Source organism: Amblyraja radiata, chromosome 29 (genome assembly GCF_010909765.2).
Source record: "Amblyraja radiata isolate CabotCenter1 chromosome 29, sAmbRad1.1.pri, whole genome shotgun sequence".
NCBI classification, from domain to species: domain Eukaryota; kingdom Metazoa; phylum Chordata; class Chondrichthyes; order Rajiformes; family Rajidae; genus Amblyraja; species Amblyraja radiata.
The window spans coordinates 16,647,270-16,673,382 of record NC_045984.1 but is presented as its reverse complement, the minus strand read 5'-3'; the positions used below and the strand labels follow the sequence as shown (position 1 = coordinate 16,673,382).

The window sequence follows — 26,113 nt, the reverse complement described above, 5'->3', positions numbered from 1 at the left end:
CGGGATTCAGTGAAAGTGCCCAAGTCAATCTCAGCTGGAGTGATCACAGCCGGAAACCGCAGCCAGCGTAACTCTAATTTCCGCACCTACACCCACACACACACACACACACACACTAAAGTACATGATCGGTTTTAATTTCAGGTTGGGGTTTTTTTGTTGCGGAAAATAGTTCCACTTCCACCGTGGGGAATATCACATGTTGCACAATCATTCTGGGCTGCTCGGATTTACAGCCACATGAGAGCGGTGGAAGAAGCGGTTGCATCTACCGGCCAGAGGCAGCGAGGTAGGTCTGTCTGTTCGTCATTGTCTGTCGGTCCGGGCTCGGTAACTGTCTCCGGAGCCTGAGCCGCTGGTGGGCTGTCAGGGGTTCTGGGCACGGCTGGAGGGAGATTGCAGCAAAACCAGGGGGTTGGAGACTTTGAGCCGCTTCAGGTTTCAGTCTGGAAAAGTTGCCTGGAGGAGAGGAGCAGAAACCGCGGGGGAAGGGGGGGGGGGGGGGGGGGGGTGGGTGGAATTGGGACAAAACAACTGGGGAGAGGGGCAGAAAGGGGTGAAGAGGGAGGGGGAGAGGAACAAGGGGGAGCGGGGCTGGGACCGACAGCGGGCAGAGACGGAGGGTGGGGGAGAGCAGGATCGAGAGGAGAGGGGCAGAAAATAAGGATATGGGCAGGAACATAGAAAGGAACAGTACAGCAACGGGCCCTTCTGCCCGTGATGTCTGCCCTAAACTGGTGCAATGTTAAGCTAATCTGTGCATGCGATTCAAATCCGTTTAGTGCCCATCCATGTACCTATCTAAAAGCTCCTTAAATACCATAATGGCATTTGCATCCACGACTACCCCAGGTTCCATTCTCTCTTTGTAAAAAAAAAAGCTTGCCTTTCTGATTTTAAAGCAATGCCCTCCATTCTTTTATATTACCACATTTGGAAAAAAAGTTATATTTATCCGAGCTATGCCTCTCACAATTGTGTATGCTTCTTTCAGGTCTCCCCTCAATCTCTCTGACACTCCAGAGAAAGCAATCCAAGTTTGGATACCTCTCCTTATAACTAATACCCTATAAGCCAGACAACATTTATGATTAAAAAAAAATTCTGCACCCTCTCCGAAGCCCCCACATCCTGAGATTGGGCAACCAGAACTGAACACAATGCTCCAAATGTCACCTGACCAAAGTTTTATCAAGCTGGAAGAATGGAACTGAATGAGGAGTGGTGGTGGCAGATAAGAACATCTACTTCCCTCCGTCCTCTCCCTCTGCCACTGCACCTCCTCATTCAGTTCCATTCAATTTGAAGAAGGGTCCCAATCTGAAACATCGCCTGTCCATTCCTTCAGAAATGCTGCCTGACCCGCTGAGCCATTCCAGCACTTTATGTTTTACTCATGGTTCCAGCACCTGCAGTTCCTTGTGTCTTCGGTTCCATTCTGCACCCTCCTTTTCTATCAGATTCCAGAATAAGCAGCAATTAGTTCTTCCCTTATCACCTTCCAACCTCTGTTGCTATCTCAACCCTTCCCTCTCCCACCTGACCACTATCTGCCAATCCATCCCTCTTCACCCATACCCACCTATTGCTTACTGGCTCTTGTCCCACCCTTCTTCCACTTCTTTCTATTGGGATTTTTTTCCTTAACGCGTTTAGTCTAGATTAGTGGTTCCCAAGCATTTTAGCTGATCATTTAGCTAATGGAATTAAATGGGATTAATGTAGATGGGGGAAAAAAAGGTCATAATATACATGATGGACCAAAGGGCATGTTTCTGTATTGTACGACAATATGTCACCATTAATGTAATGTTTATCCAGGCTGATTGGTTATCAGATTTATAATGTCACTTTTCAACATGCCCATCACTGAATGTCACAGTTTACTAACGGGCAACATTTTTTTTCCACACCACCACTGATACTATAGATAACATCTCTATTAATATGTCAGGCCATTGGTGATCAAGTCGCTACTTTTCTAGACTCAATTGATAAATTGCTGTATATTGTGAAAAGTTGGACCACATATCCCAATACCATTTTTTCCTGAGCAGCCGTTAGCGTTAAATGTATTACAGTAGAATACATTTCTTCATGAAGGCAAAATATATAAATTGAGGAAAAAGCAATTGAACTTTAGGCCCAATTCAGAACTTTTGTCTTGGGGACAATTCATCTTTACACAGCCATTGGAGCTGGCAATTCCAGTCGGACTTCTTCAAACCTAAAAAGCTTAAACACTTCTGCTTTCAGATCTAAGGGTTGGACTTGCACAACTTTGAGGCTAACAGGAATTTCTCAATAGTTGCATTTAGTATTGCATGTGATTTAATGGATGATAACAGAAGTAATTGGGAGTTGTGGACCCTTTGAAATAGAATTGCTGGTTTATAGGAAAACAAACCTCTAAGCCCTAGATTGGAACGTGATTGAGGAATCACCTTTGTATTTGTACATTCTGCACAGAACGGAAATATGCTTCAAGGCTTAAAAACTAGGAACTAGATTAGCCAAAACTAGTATTGTTCTGAAGACTAAATGCATAAACAAAGGCCTGAAATAATATTGCCGAACAAAGAAAAACTTGATCTACTTCCTTTTTCATTGTGGCTAGGAAATTACATTGTGTGCATTTTTGATGTGCTAAATTGTGCTTTTATGTTTTTTGTCAAATCAGTGAAAAAATTGGGGATTTTGATAATTTCTAAGCTTTATGGCCCTGTCCCACGATACGAGTTCATTCCAAGAGCTCTCCCGAGTTTGCCCTGATTCGAACTCGGAGATTTACGGTAATAGCTGCTCGTCGGTACTCGGGGCTCTCGTGAACATTGTTCAACATGTTGAAGAATCTTCATGAGTCTTCCCGAGCTTACCTGCCGCTGGCAAGTCTTGCCGAGTACCTGCCGTTAGCGTTACGAGCCGCTAAGAGACGTCCCCGAGCTCCGACGTACCCGCTGCGTTCATTCTCCGTGCTTACCACGAGTTACATTTTTTTTAAAACTTGGGAGAACTCTTGGGAATGAACTCGTACCATGGGACAGGGCCATTAAAGAGATGTTAGAACCTGACCACACACACACACACACACACACACACACACACACACACACACACACACACACACACACACACACACACACACACACACACACACACACACACACACACACACACACACACACACACACACACACACACACACACACACACACACACACCCTCTAGAGCAGCAAAACACTTCCCAGGCAGCATCCTCTCCTTGATCTTCACCAGCATCTAGTCACAGTACAGTCAGAGGTCCTATCTTGATCTGTACTGAGGTCTGCGGCAACAAAGGTTTGTGAAAGTAAAAGTTATACAAAATGACTGTCGATTAATAAAAACTCTATCCCAAGTTGTGTGCTATCATGTTTGCACATCCAGGACAGGGCAAGTTCATAAGTTATAGGAGATGAATTAGACCATTCGGCCCATCAAGTCTACTCTGCCATTCAATCATCAATGATCTACTTTTCCCTCTCAACCCCATTCTCCTGCCTTCTCCCCATAACCACTGGCAGCCTTACTAATGAAGATCTGCAAACCTCCACTTTAAAAATATCCATTGACTTGGCCTCCACAACCTTCTGTGGCAATGAATTCCACAGATTCACCAGCCTCTAAAGAAATTTGATTAAATAAATTCCTTCTCATTTCCTTTCAAAAAGTACGTCCTTTTATTCTGGATATGGCCTCTGGCCCTAGACTCTCCCACAAGTGGAAACATCCTCCACATATCCACTCTATCCACGCTTTTCACTATTCGGTAGGTTTCAATGATGTCGCCCCCTCATAGTGGAATTTTTCTAATCCTGGGAGTAGGCTTTCACTCAAATCCATTCCAACTTGATGAGTAAGATATTGATGCAAAATATATTCATTTATTTAAGAGGCTACAGTAGTTAAGGAAGGGTTGTTTAATGTTGACACTTTTGAGCAGACCTAAGAAAGCCATATCTCTACCCTTTCCAACTCTGTGCACTTAGTTACACCTTTTGCTGATGGTCCCTTGGCCTCAACCCAGGCTCATGAGCACATTGCCTACCTCTTTAAGCCATCCTAACAATAGGAGAATGGGTCTGAACACAGAAATTCTACAACGACTGCTCTTTTGTGATAGACCTGTTGGGCTTCAATGCAAGAGTCAAGTCAAGAGTCAAGGGAGTTTATTGTCAAATGTCCCAGATAGGACAATGAAATTCTTGCTTGCTGCATGACAACAGAATATTGTAAGCATAAATACAGAACAGTTCAGAGTCTGTTTGTTGGCGTGTTTAATAGCCTGATGGCTGTGGGGAAGAAGCTGTTCCTGAACCTGGATGTAACAGATTTCAGGCTCCTGTACCTTCTACCTGATGGTATCGGAGAGATGAGTGCAAGGCCAGGATGGTGTGGATCCTTGATGTGTTGGCAGCCTTTTTGAATTGAATTGAATTGAAATAATTTAATTGCCACACAACCAAGGTCGGTGGTATTTGGGTTGTCAGCAGCCAGCGTTTGAGCCAGCGACTGCGATAGATCCCCTCAATGGTGGGGAGGTCAGAGCCGATGATGGACTGGGTAGTGGTCACAACTTTCTGCATTCTTTTCCGCTCCTGGACGCTCAAGTTGCCGAACCAAACCACGATGCAACCAGCCAGCATGCTCTCTACAATGCACCTGTAGAAGTTCGAGAGAGTCCACTTTGACATACTGACTCTCCGTAATTATCTCAGGAAGTAGAGGCGCTGATGTGCTTTCTTTATAATTGCATCAGTGTGCTGGGACCAGGAAAGATCTTCGGAAATGTGCACACCCAAGAATTTGAAGTTCTTGACCCTTTCCACCATAAATGGGATTGTGGATTATATCATAAATGATATAAATGGGATTGTGGATCCCTATCCTACCCCTTCCAAAGTGTATAATCAGTTCCTTGGTTTTGTTGGTGTTGAGAGCCAGGTTATTGTGCTGGCACCATTTGGTCGATCGGTCGATCTCACTTCTATACTCTGACTCGTCCCCATCTGTGATTCGTCCCACAACAGTGGTGTCGTCGGCGAACTTGATGATGGAGTTCGCACTATGTCCGTCTACGCAGTCATGAGTATAGAGTGAGTAAAGCAGAGGGCTGAGCACGCAGCCTTGAGGTGCTCCCGTGCTGATTGTTATCGAGGATGACACATTTCCACCAACACGGACAGACTGTAGTCTGTGGATGAGGAAGTCGAGGATCCAATTGCAGAGGGATGCGCAGAGAATGTTAATGCAGTTGATCAATGAGCAAATCACTCAATATGTCCATTAATAATGTCCATTATATCTAATCACTGGTGCCAGTAGATATTTGTGTCCTAATTTAAGATTTCAGTGAACCAATTAACCGAGACAGCTATTTCCAAACCATATGACCAATACTGTTCAAAATGGGACAAAACAGCAAGTGATAACCATAAGTGTAATTAGAAATTAGACTCTGGCCTTTAGTTAATTTGATTTACCATCTACCTCTCCAATGCGGTAGATGGTAGCTCTGGACTTCTCTCTAGTTGGTGATAGGATTGTTTAGTTGCCTGATAACAGCTGGGAAGAAACTGTCCCTGAATCTGGAGGTGTTTTTTCACACTTCTGTGCCTCTTGCCTGATGGGAGAGGGGAGAAGAGGAACTGACCGGGGTGAGACTGGTCTTTGATTATGCTGTTGGCGTTGCCGAGGCAGCGTGAAGTGTAAATGGAGTCAATGGAAGGAAGAGGGGTTTGTGTGATGGTCAGGGCTGCGTTCGTAATTCTCTGCAATTTCTTGCCAGTGACAATGCGATTATTCCCCGTGTTGTATCATAAGCCCAGGCGGAATTGGAGGCAATGGACATCAGTATGGGTTGGCAAAACCTCCAACATCAGGCTCCCATTGCATTTTTGTCACTGATTTACAATGAGGGAGGGAGCACAAGAGAGTGTCTGGATTACAGTAAACCATAAACCTTAGTGTGTGCCTCAGCAACTCTTACTGTAACATTGCCACCATCTGGTTCTCATTTTGGTTTGGCTGCAGTTCCAGGAATGGGGAAACTTGAAAGAACAACAAAAGTCAATTGTGCTGTGTCTTAATTTTTATCAGGTGACCTATGATGAAGTCCGTCCTGTTTATGGAGAGTTTGCTTGCGTTGGTACTGGCTGTCGTGGCCGTCCCACCAATTGATCCAACCCTGACAGAAGACTGGGAGAACTGGAAGCTGATATACCAGAAGCAGTATGCAGAGGTGAGGTCATGAAAACAGCTGGCAGACTCTTTTGGTTCAGTTAATTTAAAAGAGAAGTTAAAATTTGCATCAAAATAGCACCTTTCTTAACCGCAGACATCCCAATATTCTTCATGCCCAAATCAAAGGACTGCGATTTGATCCTGATCTCGGGTGCTATCTATGTGGAATTTGCATGTTCTGCCCTAGAGTCATACAACATGGAAACGGTCCCTTCGGCCCAGCTTGCCCATGCTTAATATGATGCTACAGCTACTCTAGTCCCGACTGCCCATGTTTGGCTCATATCCCTCTCATCCAAGGGTTCCCAACCTGGGGTAAATTTACCCCCCAGGGGCTAAATATGTTCTGGATTTGTACATTTTTTTCTTATGACTGATTGTGTTTGGTTCTGGTATACTGTTTTCGGTATGCAAAAATAAAATGGCTCTGTTCATCATTAGTTGTTCATAAATAAGTAAAATAACATTGTTTTGTGCTATTAACGTTGCCGGGGGTAAACAGGACGGAAAAGGTTGGGAACTCCTGCTTTAATCCTTTCCTATCCATGTACCTGTCCAAATGTATTTTAAAATCTTGTCATAGCAAGACTCCATAGATTTTTGTGGGAGAAAAGTCAAAGGGGATTTGATGGGTCTGTGAGGGAGAACAAAGTGAAGGCTACAAGGTATATGGCAGGGGAATGGGACTGCTGGATTCCATTATGACCCCAATGAGATGGATGTGCTCCCTGTGTGTCATGATAACTAGGAAAGAAGTACTTTTGACCAGCAGAGAACGTATCGGAAAGTGCCAGCTAGGCCTGGCAACAGATCATTTTGCTTCAGAAGTTAGTTTGGGGTTAAATGTCAACAGCAGCACAACAGGTACATCGACCAAAACTTCTCCAGAATATTGTTGTGGGTTATCTCATCACCTAACAGAGAACCCAGGGTGTCATCTGAAGGATGGCTCCTCTGACAGTGCGGTAATTCCTCAGTACTGCATAAACCTGTCAGCCTAGCATATCCGTCTTGGCATTCCCGCAGACCCATAGCTTCACCTCATGATATGGCGTAATAATAGAAGAATAAAGCATCTGAGTACTGATGGTTCAGTAACTTTAACACTGAATGAACGACTGAATGTGTAAAAGATACCAAGTCTCACAGACCTTGTGATTCCAGTGTCTGGATGGACACAGAATCCTACACCAGTGCTAAACATTAGATCCATAGGAATTAGCAGTAGGAGTAGACTTTTTGGCCCAATCTGGCTCATCTTTTACTTCAACACCTCTTTCCTGCACTAACTCCATTATCATTTGATTATTTTAATATTCACAAATCTACCAACATCTACCCCAATTAGTGAATGAGCCTCTGCTACCCACTGAATTCCAAAGATTCAGTGCCCTCTGGCCGAAAGGATTTAATTTGTTTTAATGCAAAGGGGGTTCATGACGTTTTTTAAAGGGCGACCAGTGGCACCCTGGAACATGGGCTAGGCTGTGTCGGGGATTCAGTAGCCTGTCTTGTCGGGCTGTCTTGTCTGGTCAAACTCTGCAAACCACAACCCAGTGTGAAAACTCAACTAACTGCGTGATTGGTATCAGCACTGAGGTTAGTCTCACCAGGTCAGATCAGTTTAGGCAGGAAATGTCAGAGGCAGAACAATTTATTTATAAAATATTGTGATCTATTTCAAGCTATGCAGCAAGCTGACATTATCGTTGGTAACAAACAGCTCAATAATCACTCGACAACTTCTGGCTTAAAAATACTTCACCCCCCACCATTTGGTCACACTCAAAGTGTTCTGGCCAATTATGCCCTTGTTCCTCTGGGACTGTTTCCTCGTAGCTGAAACAAGGGTTTAATGGTCAGCCTAGTGGGTGCCTATTGTGGACCTGAATATTGAATAGGTACACGTCCCGCACTGTGTTTTGTCCATTATGACCTCAATGAGATGGATGTGCTCCTTGTTTGTCATGATAACCAGGCAACATGTACTTTAGACCAGCAGAGAACATATGGGAATGTGCCAGCATGTTATCGCAGGATTACTTTTATTCTTAAACCGTGACACTCCCCACCCCTACCAAAGTGCCATTGGGCAGCACGGTGGCGCAGCGGTAGAGCTGCTGCCTTACAGCGCTTGCAGCGCCGGAGACCCGGGTTCGAACCCGACTACAGGAGCCGTCTGTGCAGAGTTTGTACGTTCTCCCTGTGACCATGTGGGCTTTCTCTGAGATCTTCGGTTTCCACCCACACTCCAAAGATGTACAGGTTTGTAGGTTAATTGGCTTGGTGTATGTGAAATGAGTGTGTGTAGGATAGTGTTAATGTGCGGGGATCGCTGGTTGGTGCCGAAGGGTGGGCTCGGTGGGCCGAAAGGCCTGTTTCCGCGCTGTATCTCTAAAATAAACTAAACTAAACTAAGCTAGAGGTAGAAATGTAAAACCATTAATTAGAGTTTTATCCCATGTGATTCTGGTGGAAATGACAGCATGCACTCGCCAAACAGCATAGTGTATGGTTAAGTGTCGCCTTGAACGAGGAACGGGAATAATTGAAACCTTACCAAGGCATTAAGCAGCAGGCTGCAATGGTGCGTGACCAAGGCTATCGGTGGAAGTGACTGAGTGTCATGTCCTTATCTCCGAGAACAGAAAGCTGCCTTTTTTTATGAAACTACTTTTATTCAAAAAATAAAAATAAACATAGAGTATTAACACAATCAAAGACTGCCTATGTTGAGAGTTTACAAACAAACGATCATCAAATTAATATAACGTCAACTTTATCAACAAAACACTCGACCTCCAACGGCGTCCACCATTCACGGAAGGCCTCCAAAGTCCCCATGGACACCGCGTGTTCCCTCTCCAGGGACAGGCGGGCACGGACGTAGACCCGGAAAAAGCTCAAGCAATTTAAAAAACACTTAAACAAAATTATCAAATTAAAATATTAACATTTTTATCTATAATATATTCAACCTCCTGTGGTGACCAGCGTTCACAGAAGGCCTCCACAGTCCCCATGGACACCGCGTGTTCCTTTTCTAGGGACACGCGAGCTCGGACGTAACCCCGGAAAAGGGGCAGGCAGGCGACCGGTGTGCGGCCATCGACTGCCCGCTGCCTGGACCCGCGAATGGCCACCTTGGCCAGGTCCAGGAGCAGACCGACAGGGAGACCCCCTCCTCTCTCCCATCCATCCCCCCTCTGTTATCCCATAAATTAATAGCGTTGGACTAAAATGTAGCCAAAACTTGAGGAGCAGCCCTTTCAGATATTCGAACAGTGGCTGCAACCTCTCACACTCTATGTACACATGGAACATGGTCTCTTCCTCACCGCAGAAATGACAAGCAGGGGAAGAGTCCGTGAACCGGCTCAAATACCTATTACAGGCCACGGCTTTGTGCAACACTCTCCACCCCAGGTCCCCGATGTAAAGGGGAAGGACTCCCTTGTAGAGAGACCTCCACTGGGGACCGCTCCCCTCGTCAGGTGGTAACACGGACCGCCAGGGTGTGTCTGGACGGAATATGAGGGCGAGGAAGTGGAGAGTGTGCAAGAGCAGCCTGTACAGTGCGCGCCTCTCCGCGTCACAGAACGGCACGCTGGGCATCTCGGAAAGGCGGCTCATGTTGCATGGGGCCGGCTCTCGGGGAGGGACCCGGGCCGTGGGCCCTACGAACAATTCCGACTGAGCGGGGGTGAGCTCATCCGGAATCGCTCCATGCACACGCCTCTCCTCAACACCCACCATCACAGCCACGACACCCCCCTCCCCCTGAGGAGCAGGGCCCTGGCTGAAAGTGACCAAATTCCTGGCCTTCAGGAGGTCACGGTAAAAACCAGGCAACTCCCGCCTATCCCGCCTAGCGCGTCGACTCATGCCCGCTACTGGGAGCCGTGAGCCCTCCTGAAGGCAGCGCCCCTGGCGGAAAAAATACGTTGCCAGCACGTGCCATTTAGGAGGGTAGTCCGAGTAGATGTACCTCCGCAGGGTCCTGAGTCGGAGAGCCGCCACCTGGGTACGAATACAGACCAGCGCCTGACCACCCTCCTCCAATGGGAAACTCAGAACCCCAGCAGAGACCCAGTGGTTCCTCTCACCCCAGAAGAAGTTGACCAATCTCCTCTGTAACATGGTTATAAAATAAGAGGACGGGACCATAGTGGCCATCCGGTACCACAGCAGAGAGGCCACCAGCTGGTTTATAACTACAGCCCTGCCCCGGTAAGAGAGCACACCAAGTAGGCCGGACCAATGTCCCAGCCGGGCGATCACCTTCGCCTCCAGCTCCTGCCAGTTCGCCGGCCACCCCCCCTCATCGGGACTCAGGTAGACCCCCAGATAGAGGAGGTGCGTGGTATTCCACGCAAAACCTGCCATCTCCTCCGGCAGGGAGTCCACCTGCCACCCACCCACCAAGAGACCAGAACACTTCCCACAGTTGATCTTGGCGGAGGAAACAGCCGAGAAAACCTGCTGGCACTCACGCATCCTCCGCAGGTCAACAGGGTCGGTGAACATCAGAATGACATCATCGGCGTAGGCCGAAAGGACCACCTCCATCCCCGACCCCGGTAAAGCCAGGCCTGTCAACCGCCTCCGGAGAAGGCACAGGAAAGGCTCAACACAGATGGAGTACAGCTGGCCGGACATGGGACATCCCTGACGAACCCCCCTCTCAAAGGGAATGGGGGCCAACAAAGAGCCGTTGACCTTAACAAGGCATTCTGCAGCAGTGTATAAAAGTCGAACCCAGGCCACAAAGTGTGGTCCAAATCCGAACGCCTGCAGAGTCCCCAGAAGGTAGTCGTGTTCCACCCTGTCGAACGCCTTCTCCTGGTCGAGGGAGAGAAAGGCGACTGACAGACCAGCCCCCTGGGTCAGATAGATCAGGTCCCGGACCAGATGAACATTGTCCTGGATGGACCGGCCCGGGACTGTGAACGACTGGTCAGGGTGGATCACCTGGGACAGCACGGGACCCAGGCGATTCGCCAATGCCCGGGCAAAAACGTTATAGTTCGTGCTGAAGAGAGAGACCGGCCGCCAGTTCTTCAAAAGGCGGAGATCGCCCTTCTTGGGCAGCAGGACAACAACTGCCCTGCGCCACGAGAAGGGCATCTCCCCAGTCGCCAGGCTCTCCCCCAGGACCTTCATATAGTCACCCCCCAGGACATCCCAGAAGGCTCTAAGGTACTCCACAGTCAGCCCATCCAGCCCTGGAGACTTGCCCCCCTTGAGCTGGTGCAGGGCACCAGTCATCTCCTCCAGAGTTAGGGGATCATCCAGGTGTTCAGCCACATCATTGCACACAGCAAGTAAGCCCTCCCACAGGACCTCTTGTGCCTCCCCACTCGATGTTCCTGCCGAGAACAGAGTCTTGTAGAAAGACCCAACCGAGGCACCAATGCTCTCTGGATCTGTGACAGAGGAGCCATCATCCGCAAGCAGCTCAACAAGCTGCCTGCGGGCTCCTCGCCCCTTCTCCAGAGAAAAGAAAAAGGGGGAGGCGCGGTCCGGATCGTGCAACATCTGGACTCGCGACCTCACATACGCACCCCGGGACCTCCAGAGCTGCAAGTCCCTCAGTGCTCCCTTCTTCTCCTGGTACTCCTCCCACTCACACGAAGCCCCACCAGTCTGATCCAGACGTGCCTCCGAGTCGAGCAACTCCCTCTCAAGCCGTCCGATCTCGGAGTCTTGCCTCTTAGTCGACCCCCTCGCGTAGTCCTGGCAAAACAGCCGGACGTAGGCCTTCCCCACGTCCCACCACTGCCTTAGGGAAAGGAAACGCCCCTGCCTCTCTCTCCACCTCGCCCAGAACTGCCTGAATGAATCCTGGAATCGGTGATCCTCCAACAGCTGGCTATTAAAATGCCAGTACGCGGACCCAGCCCGTGTGCGCATCGGGATAAAATCCACTCGCACCAGGCAATGGTCCGAGCATGGTGCCGGCTGCATGGAGGCCGCCGAAACACAGGAGACATAGGCCTTGGACACGTATAAATGATCAATACGGGAACCACCACCCTCAAACCTGTACGAGAAGGCGTTAGAGTCGGGGTGGAAATTCCGCCAAGCATCTACCAGCTCAAAAGAGTCCACCATCTCCCTTAAAGTCTTTACTGCACCCGGGTCACGCTGAATGCCAGTGCGATCTCTTGCCTCGAGGGCACAATTAAAATCTCCCCCAAGGAAAACACATTCCCCACGGTCGATAGTATTCAACAACGTGGTCACTTCCCTTGTTAAGCGCGTCTGCATTACGCCGATCTTGGGGGCGTACACATTAATGAAGTGTAATGGCATGCCATCCAAGCGCACGGCCAGATACAGCAAACGGCCTGGTACAATGTCCTGCACTTTGAGGATCTCTGGCTGGAAAGACGGGGCCAACAGGAAGGCCACTCCACTCGAATTGGAGCTGAGATGACTCATGTAGACCCCCCTTCCCACTCCAGGAGCCAGGTGGGTTCATCACTAGCCACAGTGTGTGTTTCCTGCAGGAAGCTCACCGCATACCTCCCGTCCTTGATCACTGAGAGATGGTGAAACCTACGGAGAGACCCCCTGCCCCCATTGATATTCAGGCTGGCTATAGTGAGCTTCATTTTGAAAGTACACTAGATCTTTTACCCGCCCCCGGTGAAGGATTGGAGCCGCCCCTAACCTTCTGCCCTCTCTTTAGGGTCTTAAAAAGCTCTTGGAACTGGCGCCTCTCATTTCTTATTAGCCCCGCCTCATTCCCCTTCTTCTGAAGGATGGCATGAATGGACTGCATGGGCGCCCTCAGATCCGACCAGCGGTCGACAGCCAAATCCACCTTGTTCCTACTCCCTCTAGTGTCCTTTAAGAACTTCCGAAGTTCCCAGACTTCGACAAGTCGAGACACGGGGCCGCGGGTGGAGCAGTCCAATAACTCACTGTCGATGGACTCCGCGTACCCCTCCTCCTCGCACTCAATGTCCGAGCCCGAGTCCGGAAGGTTACTACTCTCAGCCGCCTCGCTCACCCCTCCCTGTGAGGTGGGCATTTCAGCCACATCACACAGTCCCTCCTCTGTCACCATCCCACCCCCAGGATCAGTGACAGGGGCAGGTACTGGTGCCTCTGACTGCGGCAAGCTATCTGACAATTGGCCAGTCTCCTGCACGCTCCCACCGCCCTCTGTAACCGGATTGGGAACAGTGAAGTCAGACCAAGTCCCCGGGCCTTGCTGTAAGCGGGCCTGTCTGGAGTCCGACCGAAGGACACGATCCGGAACGATCTTACCCTCCTCCTCACCCAGGGTACCCGCCCCTGCACCGTCACCCAGAGAGTCCCCGTCCCCCTCCACCAGGTGAATCACCTCACTGTGGCCCTCAGGGGCCGATGTTACTGGAGTCTCCCCTGCTCCCTCAACCAGTGGGGCATCACACCCCTCAACTGGGCTTGTAGCCTCAACAGGGAGCTCATGTTGGGGACCCACCCCCTCACCCAAATCCTCCCCTTCAGGCTGCCCCTGGTCATCCACTAAGCTAGCAGACGCGTTCTCTGGGGGAACAGCCCCCAAGAGTAATATATCGCCACTCTCAGGTGGTCCCTGACCTACAGTGGCATCCTCCCCCTCATGGAAAGCGTGCCCTGGGTTCTCCACCTCAACAGGAGGGGAAGGCTCCCCTTCAGGTTGCCCCTGACCTTCAGGGCCCTTCTCTGTATCGGAGGACCCATGCCTCCTCCTCTTCCAACCACTGGCGTGCGGTGGTACAGTGCGCTCCATTGCAGAAGCCTCTACCTCCGCACTACCATCTATCTTTGAGGCGAGCACAAAATTATCTGCTGCCAGGAGTCCCGCTTGGAGGTGATCATCTTCTAGGGGACCCGCCTGGAGATGTTTCTTCTTTTTCTTGACTTTTCCCCCCCGCTGTTGCTCCCAAACCTTCCCATCCACCCCACGCACTTCTCCGGCATCCACCGCCACAGGTGCTGGACATGGGGGTGGTGGGGGGATAGGGGTTGGGGGTAGGGGAGTAATGCCTTCACGGGCCACCGTGGTAAAACCAGCAGCCCCAGATGGGCCAGTAGTGCTTTCCCGGGCCATCGTGGTGGAACTGGCAGCCCGGGTCCTGGGACAATTTCTGCAAAAATGCCCCACCTTTTTGCAAGCGTGACAACGCACTTGGCCCGCGTTCCAGAACACACGATAGGTGAAATCATCCACCTCCACCTCAAAACTCCCCTCCGTGTCCGTCCCCTGTGCCAACTGTATATACACGCGACGCTTGAACGTATATATATGTTGCATCTCAGGATCGTCAAACCTGTACAACAGTTTGGTGAGCCCTGACTGCATCTCCCCCAGCTTCCTTACATGTGGGATCAGGAGCGCATCCGGAACAAAAGTGGGAACGTTGGACAGAATGACCGGCAAAACGGGACCCCCCCATGGGTCCACCGCCGTGAAATTCCCGCCTGCTGTTACCCCCCTTTCCAGAGCCAGAGCCACCGCCTGTTCAGTCTTTAGTAGAACAACAACCTTCCCAGAAAGCTGCCTTGGGAGTGCCTGCTCATTTAGCAGAACTCTGATTTTTTTGATTTTTTTTCCTTCAGGAAGGAGAAAGTGTCCGAAGAATGGTGTGGGAGAAAAACTTCAGGTTCATTGAGTATCATAATCTGGAATATCTGAAGGGTAAACACACCTATGATCTTAGGATGAACCAGTTTGGAGCTTTGGTAAGTGAGAATTTTTTTTAAGGTAGAGAAAGATTAAACCACAGATAGACACAAAAAGCTGGAATAATTCAGCGGGACAGGCCACATCTCTGGAGAGAAAGAATGGGTGACGTTTCGGATCGAGACCCTTCTTCTGATAGAATTCTTTATTACACTGGAAGGTGAAGTGGATTCTGCAATGAGGATCATGGTTGGCTCTGAGACTGAGAAACATTACTCCTGTGTTGACTGTCAATTAGCAGTGGCATATCTATATTACTAAAAGTCTGTTCTTGACCGGTTTTGGCTTTCTGTGCTGCGATTTCCGAGAGTACGCCGCCACCTACGGCTCGCTCAGAGCCCCCTTCCGCCGCATTGGTGCTGAGGATTTTTTCCGTCGATGAAAATTGACAGAGATATTAATGTTTTTACAAAATTCCCCATTCTCTCTGCTGCCCCTGCTGAAGGGAGGGGGGGGGGGACTATAAAACCAGGAAGTGGTGTGCCTCAATCAGTCTCTGCAAGTGGTGTGCCTCAATCAGTCTCTGCAAGTGGTGTGCCTCAATCAGTCTCTGCAAGTGGTGTGCCTCAATCAGAGCTCTGAATGACACTGACAATGTCTACAGCACTGTGAGTACCCTTAATTTGGTTTGAAAATGAAAATATGGTAGAGGTAAAAAAGCACTGCCTGCAAATGGTTGTTTGGGTTTGGGTTGAAGTAAAAAGGCACTCTCTCTCCCCCCCCCCCCCCCCCTCCCTCTCCTCTCCCCCCCCCCCCCACCCCCTCTCCTCTCCCCCCCTCTCCTCCTCTCCCCCTCTCCCCCCCTCTCCTCTCCCCCCCTCTCCTCCCCTCCCCTCTCCTCTCCGCCCCTCCCCCCCCCTCCCCCCCCCCCCCCCCCCCCCCCCCCCCCCCCTCCCCCCCCTCCCCCCCTCCCCCCCCCCCCTCTCCTCTCCTCCCCCCCCTCCTCCCCCCTCTCCTCCCCCTCTCCCCCCCTCTCCCCCCCCCCTCTCCCCCCTCCCCTCCCCCCCTCCTCCCCCCCCTCCTCTCCCCCCCTCCTCCCCCCCCTCCCTCTCCCCCCCCTCCTCCCCCCTCTCCTCCCCCTCCTCCCCCCCTCTCCCCCTCCCCTCTCCTCCCCCCCCTCCCCTCTCTCCCCCCCTCCCCTCTCCTCTCCCCCCTCCCCTCTCCTCTCCCCCCTCCCCTCCTCCTCTCCCCCCCCTCTCCTCCTCTCCCCCCTCCCTCCTCTCCTCTCCTCTCCTCTCCTCTCCTCCCCCCCTCCCCTCCTCCCCCCCCTCCCCCCCCCTCCTCCCCCCCCTCCTCCCCCCCCCCCCCCCCCCACCCCCCCCTCCCCCCCCCCCCCCACTCTCCTCCTCCCCCTCTCCTCCCCCCTCCCTCTCCTCCCCCCCCCCCCTCTCCTCCCCCCCTCCCCTCTCCTCCCCCCTCTCCTCCCCCCCTCCCCTCTCCTCCTCCCCCTCTCCCCTCTCCCCCCCTCCTCCTCTCCCCCCTCCTCCTCCCCCCCCCCTCTCCCCCTCTCTCTCCCCCCCCTCCTCTCCCCCCCCCCCTCCCTCCCCCCCTCTCCTCCTCTCCCCCCTCTCCTCCTCTCCCCCCCCTCTCCTCCTCTCCCCCTCTCCTCCTCTCCCCCCTCTTCTCTCCCCCCCCTCCTCTCCCCCCCTCCTCCTCTCCCCCCCTCCCCTCTCCCCCCTCCCCTCCCCCCCTCCCCTCCCTCCCCCCCCTCCCCCTCCCCTCCCCTCTCCCTCTCCCCACCTCCCCTCCCTCCCCCCCTCCTTCTCCCCCCCCCCCCCCCTCCCCCTCCTCTCCTCTTCTCCCCCCTCTCCTCTCCCCCCCTCTCCTCTCCCCCCCTCCTCCTCTCCCCCCCTCTCCTCCTCTCCCCCCTCTCCTCCTCTCCCCTCCTCTCCTCCTCTCCCCCCTCTCCTCTCCCCCCCTCTCCTCTCCCTCTCCCCCTCTCCTTCTCCCCCCTCTCTCTTCTCCCCCCCTCTCTGTCTTCTCCCCCCCTCTCTTCTCTCCCCCCTCTCTTCTCCCCCCCCTCTCTCCCCCTCCTCTCTCCCCCCTCTCTCCCCCCTCTCTTCCCCCCCCCTCTCTTCTCCCCCCCCCCCCTCTCTCTCGCTCCCCCCCTCTCTTCTCCCCCCCCCCTCTCTCTTCTCTCCCCCCCCTCCTCTTCTCCCCCCCTCTCTTCTCCCCCCCCCTCTCTTCTCTCTCTTCTCCCCCCCTCTCTTCTCCCCCCCTCTCTTCTCCCCCCCCTCTCTTCTCCCCCCCCTCTCTCTCCCCCCCCCTCTCTTCTCCCCCCCCCCTCTCTTCCCCCCCCTCTTCTCCCCCCCTCTCTTCTCCCCCCCTCTCTTCTCCCCCCCCTCTCTTCTCCCCCCCTCTCTTCTCTCCCCCTCCCTCTCTCTCCCCCCCTCTCTTCTCCCCCCCTCTCTTATACCACCCTCTCTTCTCCCCCACTCTCTTCTCCCCCCCTCTCTTCTCCCCCCCTCTCTTCACCCCCCTCTCTCTTCTCCCCCCCCTCTCTCTTCTCCCCCCCTCTCATCTCCCCCCTCTCGTTCCCCCCCCTCCTCCCCCCTCTCTCCCCCCCCTCTCTTCTCCCCCCTCTTCTCTTCTCCCCCCTCTCTTCTCCCTCCCTCCCTCCTTCCCCCCCCTCTTCTCCTCCCCCCTCTTCTCCCCCCCCTCTCCCTCCCCCCCCCCTCCTCTTCCCCCCCCTCTCTCCTCCTCCCCTCTTTTCTCCCCCTCCATCCCCTCCCCCACCGTCCCTCCCCTAAACCCCCCTCCCCTCCACACACCCCTACCCCCTTCCCTCCACCCTCCCTCCCCCTCCCTGCTCCCCACCTCTCCCCCGCCCCTCATCTCACCCCCCCTCTCTCCTCCCCCTCTCTCTCTCTCCCCTCCTCCCCTCCTTTAGCATGAGTGTGTGTGGGGGGGGGGCAGTTAGTGTGTGACGCTGCATGCCGCCTCCCCCCCCCCCCCCCCCCCAACCGCACGTTGGGGGAACAGACCCAACGGGTCTGCACTTGGTCTAGTATATATATATAATTAAGGAACACATGGGAGAATTGGCAGCAGGGTTGGTGGGAGACTCGTTTTAAGTTGATTATAAGAGAATGAGAGGCAAGTGATGGAAAATATTTTTATTCAGTGAGTCGAACTGAACTGGGACATGTGGCTTGAAAGGTCCATGGGGCAAATGAAGCAAGATTTGACAGTAACTTTCTGAAGGGAATGGGAAAAATCCTTGAAAGGGAAGAAATTGCAGGTGTGCAGAGCAAGGACGGAGGAATAAGTCAGATGGGAAAGCTCTTTCAAAGCGCCCAGCATGAGCCTAATGGGCTGCAAGGCCTCCTGTGCAATGTATCTTTTGGTTGTGGTGATTTGGGGGGCGTTTTGTAGCCTTGTCTAGTAAGTGGGGGGTGGGGATTGCTTTCTGCATTTTGGGAGTTCTTCCATTTGTTCTGCTGATGTGATTCTTCCTGCTTTATTACCAAACTGGTTCACCTTTCAGACCGTGGAGGAATTCAATCAGCAGATGAACGGGTTCCATCCTCACAGACCCAGAAACTCATCTCAACACCTTTTAAGGATTCCGGACTTGGATGAGATTCCAAAGCGAGTTGACTGGCGCAGCAAGGGGTACGTCACTCCCGTGAAGAACCAGGTAAAATAACTTTGCTGAAAGAAACAAAGTTAGGGATGAAGTTGCTGGAGAGTGTTCTTCTGGAGAAGCTGAGACCGAGGCTTGTCTTGGGCCTCCAGGCAGTCAGGCAGGGGCGGAAATCCCGGGTGGGCCAGGGGGGTCGGTCAGAATCGCAAGTAAAGGGGGTGGGACTGAGGATAGAGCGCGGTGATTGGAGGAGACAGACGTGCCAAAACACCCTCGGCAGCCCTGGACACAGACCTGCACCTCATCGGCAGCCAGGATCGATCCCGGCTCTCCGGCGCTGCAATCGCTGCCGAACCGCCACTGGACCATCCCCCTCCCCACCCGAGTGCCCCCCACACGCCTGGGGGTGGCCAGAGACGTCGGGAGTCAGACTGCTGCATCAAACCCCAGGAATGCAAAGTCCATTTGTGACTGAGGACAAGAGGTTGTTTTAGAGGCAGTACAACAATGATTAAGTACATGGGTCGATATGTCAGTACAAATTCACATTGGAAGTTTAGTTTAATTTAGAGATACAGTATGGAAACAACTCCTTACACCCATTGAGACCACGCTGATTACCCATTCACACTAGTTCTATGTTATCCCATTTTTGCATCCACCCCTTACGCACTTGATGGGGCAATTTATGGAGGCCAATTAACCTACACCCCCCGCATGTCTTTGAGAAGTGGAAGGAAACTGGAGCACCTGGAGGAAACCCACCTGGTTACAGAAGGAAAGTGCAAACTCCCCACAGACACACCTGAAGTTAGGATTGAAGCCGAATCTCTGGTGCTGTGAGAATGCAGCTATACCAGCTTCAGCACCCTGCCGCCCAAAATGACCTCTAGCCACCCATTGTCCACCTGAATATGAGACGCAAGGCCCCATCTTTCAATTCATATTGCACTGCAGCGTGAATTGGAAAAATAATACCATAGCCTGTGAGGAGCATCCTGCTTGAAGATTCACAGAGGTTTGAGTACTTGGGAAGTTTTTTTTTCTGCAAAGAACATCGTAAGAGTTGTACAACTGAGCCCTCACCCTCATGCCCTTCCCTTGCTTCATGGGTAAGCTGGAAGTTTGTGGTCGAAGGTGCTCGTAGGTTAGGTGTTCCCAGAACATAGAACAGTATTGCACAGGCCCTTCGGCCCACAATGTTTGTGCCAAACATGATGACTAGTTAAACTGATCTCATCAGCCTGTATGTGATCCATATCCCTCTATTCCCTGCACTTCCTTGTTCCTATCCAAAAGCCTCTTAAACCCCTCTATCATATCTGCCTCCACCACCACCTCTGGCAATGCGTTCCAGACCCCAGCCCATCATGTTACGTATTGTTCACCAGCTGGAGAGCTTCACTCCTTAACTGATACCCGATCGGTTTCAATGCCTGATCCTTTTCAAAGTGGGACTCTGCAATATTGAGCAAATGACATTAAACCTTCCAAGCTTTGCAAAAAGCGAAGGAACTTCCAAAAGTTCAGCTCTATTTGGGATTGTGTGTCCTCAGGGAAGCTGTGGATCGTGCTGGGCCTTCAGTTCAACTGGAGCGCTGGAAGGACAGACCTTTAAGATGACAGGAAAACTCATCTCGCTGAGCGAGCAGAACCTGGTCGATTGTTCAACTAGCCAGGGGAATTCAGGATGTAGTGGTGGATGGATGGAAAATGCCTTCTTGTATGTACATGATAATGACGGAATTGATACTGAGGTTGGATATCCCTACACTGGCAAAGTTAGTAAATGTCTTCATATCTACATTAATCATGATATATGGAATTTTTCTGTGTTGATGCAATGAAAGTAATATAATGCAGCTTACAAAATATCTTCATTGGGGTTTATTTGACAGCATGATAGCATCATATTTATTGTAAGTTTTGTTTTATTAAACAGGATGACCCCTGTGCTTATAAACTCAAGTACAAAGCTACCAATTGCACCAATTACTATTTTGTTGACCAAGGCAATGAGAGCGCTCTAGCTCAAGCTGTGGCCCGCAACGGACCTGTATCTGTTGCCATCGACGCCACACATTCATCCTTCCAGTTCTACCATTCAGGTAATTTGCGGTGGACCGTTTAAATATCCAGAGAGAGTTGGTCACATGGGATGGATGGTTTCACTGCATGTCCCGTGTAAGTGAGTGTTAAAAAATGTGCGATTGCAGGACCGGCTGCCTATTTTCTATAATGATGGTTCCGAACTGAGATGAAATGTGCTGGAATCATTTGTGTTGATATTAATGATAGTTAGGAGAAGATTTAAGGAGTGTTAAGACTTAACCTTAATGAATTAATCTCACCACAGTTATACAGCTGCCCCTGTAATAGTCAGCAAATTTCTGAGTTCCCCATTTACATTTTAAAATTGGTTTCGAATATTCAATTTTGATTTGAGGTTCGGAGTTTCTGTGAATTTCACAGCAGATGAAATTCAAGCAATAAAGGCCCTGTATTTCTGGAGTGGATTTGGAATGTTTGGAGATTCAACAGGGGAGCAAATATTGCAAATGTAATTATTGATAACACACTGGAATACAATTGCAACTTGTTAAATTGCCATTTCATAAAAAGTGATGAGTGAATTTGTGAAAATGGAAAAGGGTGGAAAAGCTAAGCAGGCCAGGCAGCATCTGAGGAGGGATGAAGAGTTAATGCTTCATCAGATCTGAGAGCGAGAGAGACAGACAAAGACAAGGAAAGAGGCACAATCACTAAGGGAGATATACACACAAACACAAGTTAATCCAGGCAGCATTGAAGTGCAGATGGAACAAAAGGAATTTAGTGTGAAATCATGTGGCAACTGGGATCAGATGACCTGTTCAGGCTACGTAATGTGTTGCTGATGAGGTTCCAATCTAAGCAAGAATGATGGCAGACAGAACTGGTTCTTATACAGACAGCAAGTAATTTGTCTAAAGTTAGAGAATTTAATATTGAGTCTGGAAGTTTGCAACGTGTCTAGATGGAGGATGAGATCGAAGTAATAGTTGAGTAGGGAATTAAAGTGGCAGGCAATTGGAAGCTCGGAGGTGGTTGTTTTGACTGTTTTCTAGGAATACAACCCCCCATAATGCCGGGGGTGCCTGTACACTAGATTGGAAGAAGTGCAAGTGATTCATTGCTTTGCCTGGAAATAATGTTTGGGTCCCTGAATGGTGGGGAGGAATGAGGCGATAGGACAGATGATGCATCTCCTGTGGTTTCAAGGGAAGGTGCTGTATGGGAGTGGCAGGCCTAGGGGCAAAAGGGAGCAGCGGACCAGAGAGTTGTGAAGTGAGCGATTCCTAATAAGTCTGATAGCGGAGGGGGATATGTGTCCGGTGGTGGAATCTTCTTCAGTCACAGTATTTAACTGGTGCATCAGTACAAACTTTCTTTATTAGTATTGAGTTGTGAGTGCCATCAGCAAGACAACATTTATTACCTTTGTGAAGATGGTGGTGAAACACTTTCTTGATCTGCAGCAGTCCTTCTGGAGCAGGCATTCCCCCGGTAGTTTGGGAAGTTGCAGGAGTTAGACCCAACGTTAATGAAGGACAGGAGATGGACTTCAAGGTGGGTGTCTGGAGGGGAGTCTGCAGCACTGGCTTTCCCCTGCAATCACCATGTGATCTCTTTGAAATAGTACTGGGGATTGTTTACTTCCACTGAATGAACCAGTGGACCCTTGGTTTCATATAAGGGCCAAAGTCTCTGCCGCAGAAGGCAGTGGAGGCCAATTCACTGGATATTTTCAAGAGAGAGTTAGATTTAGCGCTTAGGGCTAACGGAATCAAGGGATATAGGGAAAAAGCAGGAACGGGGTACCGATTTTGGATGATCAGCCATGATCATATTGAATGGCGGTGCTGGTTCAAAGGGCCGAATAGCCTACTCCCGCACCTATTTTCTATGTTTCTAAAGAGTAATCAGATGAAGCTTTGTTACACAGCCTATGGTATTGATCCAATTTACCTTCTGGAGTGGGATTCAGACCCATACCTTCTGACTCTGAGAAGAAAGCCACAGCCCACGCACACAGTGTATCGAGATGGATTTAAAATGGAATCCGTAGTAGATGCTCTTTATTCAGGAGCATAATTCAGTTTATTTTTTTTGTAGATAAATATGTGTCCTGTTGTTGAGATCTTTGAGGAATGTGTTATCTTGCTCCAGGTATTTATTATGAACCGGAATGTCAAACTGAACTTATGAGTCATGCTGTTCTGGTCGTTGGCTATGGAAGAATACATAAGCTGAACTACTGGATTGTTAAAAACAGGTACACCTCTAACACGGGATGTTTCAGTATGAATAATTTAATTCCTCTTGCCATGTAGGCTCTTTATTACCATTAAAGGCATTTCAGAAAATATTGGCAACTTGCTAAGGAAGAAGGCAGCTGGTCGGGACATGGGTGCTTTCTCTCGTTTTTCTAAGACTGATGTTAACGTACATTGTCAAAGTGCCAATTGGTACCATGTAGGTTGAATTAAAAAACAAGAATGCGGGAATTAATAATAATAATAATAATAATAATAATAATAATAAATTTTATTTATGGGCACCTTTCAAGAGTCTCAAGGACACCTTACAAAAATTTCGCAGGTAGAGGAAAAACATGTAAGGGGAATGAAATAAATAGTAGAGACATGACTAGTACACAAAGTAAAGACAGAATTCAATTCAAAACACAATATGAGGCAATTAATGCATAGATGAAAAGGGAGGGGGACGTGGGGCTAAGGATAGGCAGAGGTGAAGAGATGGGTCTTGAGGCGGGACTGGAAGATGGTGAGGGACACGGAATTGCGGATCAGTTGGGGGAGGGAGTTCCAGAGCCTGGGAGCTGCCCTGGAGAAGGCTCTGTCCCCAAAACTGCGGAGGTTGGACTTGTGGATGGAGAGGAGTACAACAGCCAGGCTGCCTCTGTGGAAAGAGGAACAGTGGATGTTCCAGGTTCTGCAGGCAAATGGGACCAGTTTAGATGGGCATCTTGCTCGGCATGGATGAGATGGGCCAAAGGGCCTGCTTCCATGCTGCATGACTCTATGTGAACGAACGAACTGCAGACGCTGGTTTAGACCGAAGATAGACACTAAAAGCTGGAGTAACTCAGCGGGACAGGCAGCATCTCTGGAGAGACGGAATGGGTGATGCTTCGGGTCGAGACCCTTGTTCAGACTGAACGTTCATTAGATTTAGGAAATATCAGATATCAAATGTATTTAAGTTCCAGAGATAGAGGAGCAGAGAGAACCTCACAAATTATCTGTGATAGGGTTGAAAATCAGTCATAGAGTTATGCAGCTTGGAAATAGTCCACTGTGTCCATGCTGACCATCAAGGACCCATCTGCACTAATTGTACACTATTCCCATGTATCATCACTTGTCCCCATCAAATCCCCACATCTACTCGAATTTACAGGATCTTGTGTTCTTAGCTAGACTTCTCCAAAGAGTAAATTCTAAGAGATAGACTTAATCAAAACAGTCCTTCCCTGCTGTGACCCCAAATTCAGCTGACATGTGTTGCTTTACCATTGAAGCTACCATAGCTTTACCATAAGCTGCTGCACCATTGGAGCTCGGGATCACAGTTACTTGGTCGTGGCTTCAGGACCATTGCATACTCCAGGGGAAACAACCATGAGTATATTTCCAGGGGCAGGTGGAGCAGGCAAGGGAATTGTCCGCATAATGTGTTTCTGCAAAGTACAGGAGTTCACAGACTCTGCTTGTAATCTTATTCCCTACAGAGACCTTCTGGACAACCCCTTATCAGTGCTCTGCACCCTCTTAAAAAAAAAAAGCACTGGCCTTCCACAGATATTATTTTGCATCAGCCCGTCCAAGTCTCTATGACCCCTTTTAGCGTTCTCTTTCTTTCATTTTCCATCATTGCACCACCCATTCGTCAAGAACAGAAGCTGGAACAGTGCTGTTTATTTAGTGACACATCTGTTTAAGGTTTGGCTCCCGGATGTTCTTTCAAAAGTGCACCGGACAGTGTACGTGCCTGACCGTGTACTTGTCTGCACCTGACAGTAGTATACACGACAGCATATATAAGCTGAACAGCATATATGGGCCAGTCTACATATGGGAGAACTGGGCCAGTCTACATATGGGAGAACAGCGTAAATAAACTGAACAGCTTATATGAACTGATAATATACATGATAACGTACTGAACAGGATAGTTATAGAAAAGTTTAATGAATAAATACACAGCTGGGTACGTGTAGGACATATACTGAATGGCACATACATGATAATGTACATAGTGCATTTGAGAATGTGTATGCAGGAGTACACTGGACAGTATGTACAAGACCGCATGCTGGACAGTGTTTATCAGGGACAATACATCATTGTAAATATATAGAACTGTATATTTAGAATATGTTACAGACATCTCAGGAGGTATAGGGCAGGAGAGTCCAGGGCAATACTGACCATAGTAGCCGTTACAACAAAATTACTAATTGCAACCCATGTTACCTAATAATGAGTCATGATTTTAATGTTTTCTAGCTATGGCATTGAATGGGGAAATCAGGGCTACATTTTAATGTCCAAAGACAGAAGCAACAATTGTGGAATCGCAACACACGCAGTCTTCCCAGTGATTTAACGTCTGTTCCAGAGTCCGAAACGCAATCTGGGTGTTGCGGCACCCACTCTGTGTGAGAGAATGTGTGTGTGTGTGTGTGCTTGTGCATATGTAGTGTGGTTGTGTGCGTGTGATACTGAGAGATTTTTAACTTGTTTTAATTACTGTTGCTTCAGTTTAAATTGAATCACAACCTATAATTGTCTGTGGTGATATTAACATAACCTGTCGTTCCTGGAAGTGGAAGCTCAGTTCTATCTAACGGGTCTTGATGATGTAATTTGTGTGACCACTTTGGAACAGAGTACACAGCCCTGCCGGCCAGGGCATTGCTCATCTCTCTCCCTTAAAGGGAGCAGCTTGCCTGGTGAACTTTGACACAGAAGGAGGCCATTTGGCCCTTTGGGTCTATGTTGACTCCTAGTGGAGCAATTCCATCAGTCCCATTTCACTCCTAATTTTCCCTGCAACCGACTCTCTCTCATGAGCTCACAAACCTTTTTGATTTTTTTGTTGTTGCTATTTTACAGCACTAACAGTAATTTCCAAATAAGCCACTAACCTACCAGCAATAAAAACAGAACATGCTGGAAACACTCAGGAGGTTGGGCAGCATCTGTGGAGGGAGAAATAGAGATACACTTTCAGGAATACATGGTATATTATTGGAATGTGGGAAGAAACCCATGAGACCACAGGGAGCAAAGGAGGTCTGGATCAAATGTGGGACACTGGAGCTGTGACGTAACAGCTCAACCAGCACAATTCCTAAGGCCAGCTTTATAGGAGGTTCTAACTCTGTCAGTCCTCCAGTTGACTACACACTGCCTTATAATGTTTACTCTGTACGTATTAATAAACATGATTACCCAAAA

At 49.7% G+C, this 26,113-nt stretch overlaps 1 protein-coding gene across 2 annotated transcripts; it reads left to right on the top strand.

Moving 5' to 3' along the window:
• LOC116989361 (cathepsin L1-like) lies at nucleotides 1-26,113 on the top strand. Of its 2 annotated transcripts, none has more exons than XM_033046684.1 (8): nucleotides 1-289; nucleotides 6,139-6,280; nucleotides 14,878-15,000; nucleotides 18,489-18,641; nucleotides 20,144-20,368; nucleotides 20,530-20,695; nucleotides 22,797-22,902; nucleotides 25,160-26,113. In XM_033046684.1, exons 2-8 carry the CDS (start codon nucleotides 6,146-6,148, stop codon nucleotides 25,257-25,259), a joined length of 1,008 nt encoding a protein of 335 aa, XP_032902575.1. In that variant the 5' UTR covers nucleotides 1-289; nucleotides 6,139-6,145; the 3' UTR covers nucleotides 25,260-26,113. The 2 variants fall into 2 exon arrangements, with proteins under 2 accessions (XP_032902575.1, XP_032902574.1); XM_033046683.1 differs by lacking the exon at nucleotides 1-289 and adding an exon at nucleotides 362-462.

Coding starts and splice junctions, on each gene's coding strand:
- LOC116989361 (XM_033046684.1), top strand. CDS start 6,146: ATGATGAAGTCCGTCCTGTTTATGGAGAGTTTGCTTGCGTTGGTACTG. Junction 20,369..20,529: donor GATATCCCTACACTGGCAAA/GTTAGTAAATGT, acceptor TTTATTAAACAG/GATGACCCCTGTGCTTATAA. Junction 22,903..25,159: donor TACTGGATTGTTAAAAACAG/GTACACCTCTAA, acceptor AATGTTTTCTAG/CTATGGCATTGAATGGGGAA.